Source organism: Marmota marmota, unplaced genomic scaffold (assembly GCF_001458135.2).
Source record: "Marmota marmota marmota unplaced genomic scaffold, marMar, whole genome shotgun sequence".
NCBI classification, from domain to species: domain Eukaryota; kingdom Metazoa; phylum Chordata; class Mammalia; order Rodentia; family Sciuridae; genus Marmota; species Marmota marmota.
In genome coordinates this window covers 19,979,530-19,987,192 of record NW_026000221.1, presented here as the reverse complement: position 1 = coordinate 19,987,192, position 7,663 = coordinate 19,979,530, and the positions used below count along the sequence as shown (strand labels likewise).

The 7,663-nt window shown below is 41.0% G+C and overlaps 1 protein-coding gene and 1 pseudogene across 3 annotated transcripts; both read right to left on the bottom strand.

Moving 5' to 3' along the window:
* Positions 1-327: 327 nt before the first annotated feature.
* Positions 328-4,193, bottom strand: LOC125612955 (signal transducer CD24-like). 3 transcript variants are annotated; one of them, XM_048792076.1, is made up of 2 exons: positions 3,918-4,170; positions 328-2,428 (listed from the first exon to the last, which is right to left on the bottom strand). In XM_048792076.1, exon 2 carries the CDS (start codon positions 887-889, stop codon positions 653-655), a length of 237 nt encoding a protein of 78 aa, XP_048648033.1. In that variant the 5' UTR covers positions 890-2,428; positions 3,918-4,170; the 3' UTR covers positions 328-652. The 3 variants fall into 3 exon arrangements, with proteins under 3 accessions (XP_048648033.1, XP_048648029.1, XP_048648030.1); XM_048792072.1 differs by having other exon boundaries at positions 1,370-2,431; positions 3,918-4,193; XM_048792073.1 differs by having other exon boundaries at positions 1,370-2,428; positions 3,918-4,191.
* Positions 4,194-7,335: 3,142 nt separating this feature from the next.
* On the bottom strand, positions 7,336-7,460 carry LOC125613023 (annotated as a pseudogene).
* Positions 7,461-7,663: the final 203 nt, after the last annotated feature.

Genomic DNA, 7,663 nt, shown 5'->3' with positions numbered 1-7,663 from the left:
GCACATGTCAATTACTACATAAAAGTTCAAACATAATGTCAAATCCAAAAACCACAGAGGAAAGAGTTCAGTTCCCAAAGGAACAGAAATAGCTTAACAATGTGAAACTTTTTCTAGAATATATCAGCATTAAATTAGTACTGCTGAAACAATACATTGAGGATTTACAGAAACACCTGGAAGTTCCCTCTAGTGTATGTATAAATAGAATCATGGAAGCTTTTTATATTACCTAACTGTTTTATGGCCTTATAGATTTCATGAACCAAATAAAAACTGAAATCTCCATTCCACATTCCATCCTTTATCTCTAGACAAAATCTATTCTTGTTTTCAAGATAGAGTTTTAAATGTCCATATTCTTTTGTCTCATTCAAGGAAATCATGTCTCAATTTTGGATGTTATCTCTTTTTATCTTGCACATGAAACTCCAGCAGATTTAATATTGGCATTCATCACTTGTGAAACCCTTCACATGTCCTTCAAACCAATCAATTTGGAATTCTCAACGTTTTCTGTGCCAATAAAATCAGGTGTGGAATTGGTAGATTTGATGCAGACCAGCTTCTTCCTTGACACACTGGACTTCTAGTCGCCATTCCGATTGGGTTTAGAAGATGGGGAAGTAGAGACATTTCTTGGCCTGAGTCTCTAACAGTAGAGATGTAGAAGAGAGAGCGAGATCACAAGGAGACTGGCTGTTGACTGCAGGGCACTGCCACCTGTGCTGGGTGTAGCATTAGTTGAATTGGGAGCAGCAGAGGTACACTGTGAGGAGTTACTTGAAAGTGTCACAACAGCTGTTTGGTTTGAATAAATCTGCGTGGGTAGGAGCAGTGCCAGAAGCAGCAGCCCCAGCCCCAGCCTGGCTACCATCGCTCTGCCCATGTCCGCTCCGTCGGTGCGCGGTGCGTTTCCCTGGATGCTAGGTGCGGGGAGATAGGACGGCTCCGGGAGGACGCAGGCAAAGTGGGCTAAGGCTATTTTTTGTTCCTAAGGCTACATCTGACTACTAGAGCTAGAAAGAAAAAAATCCCCTGCAGGTTCTTGCTCTCCTTTAATCACCTCTCTTTTAGCAGAGGGCATGAATCACAGCTGAAGACTCTGGGCGTATCTGACCTTGAATACGGGGTCATACTGACCTCTCTTCTCTGGTTGACAAAACCCAGACCCATAAGCAGAAAATGTATCTTAAAATGTCATAATAAGAATCTAGCACCATCAGGGGAGCGGGGTGAGATGATCACTTCCATCCTTTAGAACTTTGTTCTTTTCTTAATGCAAATTAAGCACATCCAAATTTGTTGATTATAACAGCCCTGTGGCCATCAGTAACATACATGAAGAGAGAATTCTGGGTCAGACTTCTTTGAAACTAAAAATGCACAATTCATTTTTATTGATTAATCCTTTTAAGAACAAATAAGCTATTTTCATGAAACTTTAAAAATTGTAGGTGGTGCGAGGCATTTGAAATGCTGTTGTGATCATGGCAATCTGGCTTCTTGGGCAGAATTTGTGACACTTCATGTTGCCTAGAATTTCACTCCATTCTGTTTAACTAGGGATTGTCTTTTGTGGGAAATTTTCTACACAGCACTTGACAAGCTTCTTTAATTAGACTGGATCCTATTTGTAGAAGGAAAACAATTGCAGTTGAATTCAGAGAACTGAATAGTCTTGTTTTCCCAGTACTGTAGGAAATGCTGAGACAAAGAATGGGTGTAGAATTAAAGAAATTTGGACTAATGTGTCTTTTCTACCACTAGTAGTTGTATGAGAATGGAGAAGTGACTACACTGAATGAAGAAGTGAGGAGAAGAGTCAATTTCCGTCGCAGCTCCTGGCCATGCCAGCACCTGCTCTGCCCTCTTTGTAGCTTCCTCCAGGTCCTGGATGTGTGGGGTACAACTTTGCCAGCGCATTGCAGTGGACGTGGGTAGATCCTGCCACCCAACCTGTAATTTAATGAGCAACATCCCTAGTGACTTGTGTTTAACGTAGGAAATAAGGAACGAAGGCAAGATCCCTCTGAATCTTCAGAGTTGCAGGGGTCTCGTGTAAGGTGGGGTTTAAAAGAGCCACATCTGGAACTGGGGTAGCTCAGCAGGAGAGCTCTTGCCTAGCATGCAAGAAGTCCTGGATTGAACGCGTCACACACACACACACACACACGTACAATACCTATATATAGGTAACAGGGCCTCTCAGTGATGAAGGCAGAAGCGTGTGTACTTCTGGAGGGTGCAAAGGGGTGGCGCTCATCGGGAGATGCTCTTGGAATTAGCCCCTTATCCTCAACCTGTTTGTCCCGACGTGGCTGGTTGTAGCATCCGTGGGCCGATGCTGCCATCTGGTGGTGAATGCTCGCGGTAAGACGCTGCAAGACCCATGAGCAGGCTTCCTGGATTCTCAACAGGCTGGATTCTGCTTTTGGAAGAGAATTAAGCGATTTTATCAGAAAGTAATTGTAATGTTTTATAAATTGGAACAAAGATAGATGTATGATGGAGTAAAATGTATACTAGATTTATTTATTTAGCAGGGCTGGGGATTGCATCCAGGACTTCGTGCAAACCAGGCGAGCCCTCCACCTCTGAGCTACAACCCCAGTCTCATTACCTTTAGGTTTTAAAATTTTTCTTTTGTCATCTCTCAGAATGCCAAGTCACTTAATGCTGTCTATCCAAACCCCTGATAAACCTGTTCACTAGGCTTTGCAATGTGCCTACTTAAGAAAATCAAATCCCATACCTTTATAATACAGGCTTACATACATACTAAACCAACAAAAGCACAAGATGAACTTTTCTATTTACTTTTCCAACAAAAGCACAAGATGAACTTTTCTATTTACTTTCCCCTTCCCCTTCCCCTTCCCCTTCTTGCAGGGCTAGGGCCCATTGCAGGCTAGGCAAGCCCTCTACTACTGAGCAACAACCCCAACCCAGAACAAAATTATTTTCTGTTTTGAGCCCATATCTTGAAAGGTTGGGGCTAACTGTGAGCTCCCAAGAATAATTTTGCATAGTGTTCCCTAAGCTTGTTTTGTAGCAGCCGTGGCTAATTCTGTATGCATAACATCTGTAGCATAACTCTTTGTATGCTATGATTTGGGGGTTTGCTGAGGTAGCAGGTGGACATCCTGGAGGAAACATGGAGTTTAGAGAGTTAATTCTATAGACTGAGCTATGTGCTCTCAGCCTTTGAAGCAATTCACATAAGGCCATTCCAACTCAGGCTTAGGAAGATAACGGTTATGTTACAACTCTTGACTAACAAGCTTGTGGTTTTTAGGGTTGCTCCTCCTTCTTAAGAGTTGAGGAATATCTGTCCAAAAACTCCTCCATTGGTAACAACAACAACAAACAAACAAAACAAAACAAAAACAAACAAGTTACCTGATCCAGGCTGGACCTGGTTGAAAGAGAGCCTTTGTGATCTTTACACAAATCAAAATAACCAAGAGCTGCCTTTAGGTAGAAACTTGGGCAGTAGAGTCTTAAAAATTGGATATCATCCTACTGTCAGTCGGAAGTTAAGAGGTAGTGCTTGCGTGGAATTCTCCAGAAACCTTCTCTCCCATCCCAATAAAACTGAGCTCACAAAGAAGTGAACACCTTGAGGATGTACCCCTGCCCCTTCTTTTTCTTCTAATAAACTTTGCTATACTTTTACTAAGTCTCGCACCTGCTTGAAATCCCCTCATGTGAAGATACAGGAGCTGAGAACACAATGCAAACTCAAGTGAGATCCCATCTCAGGTGAGATCTGTCTATCTCAGGTACCATCTCATCTTCATCATAATCTGGTGCTGTGACTCGGTCTGATAAATGATAAGGCCATCGTGGGAGGTTTCCACTTAAACTCCTTTGTGTTTCTGACTCACAAGATTTCTTCGCCTCCTCCCCCTTACCTTTTTCTTATTGCCAAACTCAACTTCTTTTCCTCCTCAAAGAAATTGCCTCTCTTTCTTTTTCTTTCCCGTGTGATCTTTGGAAGGCACAAGTTGGGCTTTGGAGTGGAGTCGACAGCACTAGATCCTTGGGGATGCTTCAGGGTCCTCGGATACAACACTCCTGGGGGAAATGGGGACTCCTGCTTCTGGGTTGTGTGGTTCTTCATGAAACCAGGGATGATGCCTGCTTCCGGACTGAAATAGGATCCTGCACTGGACTAGGATCACACTGTCCAAGATCTCATGATATCATTTGATTGTTTTTTTTTTTTTTTTTTTTTTTTNTTTTTTTAGCTTCTTTTTTTTTTGAGAATTTTTAATATTTATTTTCCAGTTATCGGCGGACACAACACCTTTGTTTGTATGTGGTGCTGGGGATTGAACCCAGGGCCTTGTGCATACAAAGTAAGCACTCTACCAACTGAGCTATGTCCCCAGCCCTCATGATATCATTTGAAAGCCAAGAGATGCCTTGCCAAAGCATGGACTTGTCTTCCTTTTCTTTTTTTTTTTTTTTCCGACAGGAAATGAAGGCTAGATGATGTGCTTGGTCTTTCTTTTATACTGAAGTTACATGGTTAATTGCAAAAGCAGTTAACTGTAGCTTCTGCTCTTCTGTTTATTTTATTTTCCCCTCTTTCTCTCTCTTACTGTGGACACCAAGATTATTTATTATTCAGGATTTTATCTTGACCAGGGCTTAGCTGGAATGTATACATCTGTGTATTAACTCCTACACTGTCTCAGACCAAAGAGAACAAAGTGTCTTTTAAAATTCAAGCTGCTGCAAGACTTAAACCAGTGATCTTAATTTGTTTCATTATGCTGCGAAGTATTATTTGGATCCCTTTCTGTCTGTTTTCTCTCTCTTAACAAAGGTCTTCTAAAACATTTTCTCCTGTTGTTTACTTCCTTGTTCTCTGAGGAGCTAATGATTGAATTCTAGGGCTTTTTACCTTAACCCCTTTCTGACAAAAAAAGGGGGAGACAGAGTGTCCTTGGTGGACACCCGGTGGCACAGAAACTCATAGTAAAAACTTGAGCTAAAGAAACTTTGTATCATTTGGCTGGAGGTCTTTTTGATTTGCCAGCCACCCCCACTACAACCTTGTGGACTCTCACACTCTAAAATATTGGGACTGATGCTAATCTGATTCCAAGTGCACTTTGGTCTAATATAAGTGTGCTCCATGTTCTTTTACTAGAGACAACGTAGCTGTTTCATTCTTTGGCAAAAACATCTACCTTTTTGAGCTAATGATTTTTCTGGGTAAATTCACCTTTGGTTCTGCATGACTAAATTCATATACTTTTGTTCCGAATTATTTTGTTTTGTCTACGTGGCGATCGAGAAATGAAGACCGAGACCAGACGGAGATCCACCCAAAAGTTTGTTTGTCAAAGCTGACAAATAAAGGCCATCGTGTTGTAGGGACAGATGAGGCAAGGCTGAAGATAGCAGGAAACAGTTTTATTTGGCTGCAGCCAGGTTCAGAGGGCACAGCTTTTGCTGTAATCAATCAATCCCCTGAACCCCGAGTTCAGGTAGTTTCAGAATTTTATACCCAGCGTGTAAGAGGAGAGGCTCAGAAGTTCACAGTCTGCAGAAATTCAAACAAAAGCATTTTTTTTCTTATTGTTCTGGGAAAGTTACAACACTCTGGGGAAATGGGGACTCCTGTTCCTTCAAGGACAACACCTGAGAAGGGGTGAGCTTCTTCTCCCCTTTCTTTCCTCCCCCTGCCAGCTGTTACCATGAAACTTATCTTAGAAATGTAGACATCTCTGTGAAGCCCCAGCTCAAGGCCAGAGGCCTTGTTTACACATTCCTACAAATTACCATACTGGATACATGTTTGTGAGAAGCTAGTAAGGGGGTGGCCAGCACCTGGAGTGCTGATTTCTTCCCAGCCAGTGGCCAAGTAAAACAGGGCAACGCGAAAATAGGAAGTTTATCTACACTGAACTCTTTGGTAGAGACTCTTTTGCTGACAGTCCTAAAATCAGCCATGGTGAAGATTTCTGGAGAAGCCCAGTTAAGACTTTTCTGTGAAGAAAGGGGTGCTACTACAATCTCTCTATAAGAGGGAGAGAGGCCCCAAGATGATTGGGGCTTCAGCTTTTGTGGGGTGGGGGTTTGGAGTTGTAGCTGTGGCGTTATGGGATAAGCTGGGGGTGCCTGCATCAGAGCTAGGTGCGTGGGAATAGCATGGGATTGGCTTAGGGTTATGGTACCATGGGGTAGGTCACTTATGGGGTGAGGGAGTTCGGGTAAGAGGAAGTACAGGAAACTTATAAGATGGCGGTTAACATTTAAGATGGCTGCTCAGATGTTAAATCAATACCCTGCACTGCCCCAGACATACGTTCCTGTATAGGACTTCCCCATGTCTCTGTCATGTGATAAAAGTCTACAGCAGTCTCTGTTTTGGTTTCTAAAAACTTAAATCTGACAGACATTCTGTGTAATAAACATCTGTAACTCTCTTGTCCCCTACCTGTGGGGACCTAATACCTGGTAAATCAACCACAAAATTTCGTTTTTTATTTTTATGTATGTTTGTATGTATGTGTATCATCTATTGTGCCTACATGGTACCAAATTAGCTTATAGATAATTGCATGCTCAGAAATATAAAAAGACATAAGTCAAATTTAAATTGGCTGGTAAGATAGAAGTAAAGATGTCTTTAAAAGTCTTATTTTACACGTTTTTTTTTTCCAGGTAGATAACCAGTCAGGGCTGTATCTGTCTCTGTTAAACTGTTTAAAATTCAATGTCCATGGTTTATAGAGTTTTTCTTTGACCAAGAAATGACTTTAAATGTTAACTATGCTTGTCTGATATCTTGGTTTTCATAGGTATTCTAAAAGATAAGATAAAACATCTAAGTCATTTGTAAGCAAGTTAAAAACTACATCAATTGCTAAATATAAACTCAAGAACTCTAAGTGTCTTGTCTAAGTGTCTAAGTAAGTTCACAAAAGATAACATATTTGGGCCTATTAAATGTTTTTTTTTTCTGTGTTTAAAATGACAAGGTTTTCTTAAGATACTGCTCTGTTTTTTACAGAGAAACCCACATAGATACAGTCATCTGATCTTTGACAAAGATACCAAAAACATACACACAGAAAAGATTTTTTAAAAATCAAATGGTGCTGAGAAAATTGGTTATCCATATGTAGAAGAATGAGACTGGACCTTTATTTCTCACCCTGCACAAAAAAATCAACACTTCATATTTGAAGAAATACAAATGGCCAACAAATATATGAAAAAAATGTTCAACATCATTAGCAATTTGAGAAATGCAAATCGAAATGACACCAAAGTTTCATCTCATATCAGTCAGAATGGCAGTCATCAAGAATCAAAGAATAACAAGTGCTGAGAGGATGTACTAATTTACAATCCCATTGGTGGGATTGTAAATTAGTACAACCACTATGGAAGTCAGGATGCTACACTTGATCTTAGCCAAAAGGCCGAGAAGCGATATGGAAGTCAGGATGGAGGTTCCTCAAAAGACTAGGCATGGAACCACCATATGACCCAGATGTAATACCACTTGGCCTCTGTCCTAAAGAATTGAAGTCAGAATACTATAGTGATACATGCCTACTCATGTTTATAGCAGCACAATTCACAATAAACAAACTATGGAACCAGCCTAGGTGTCCATCAAAAGATGAGTGGATAA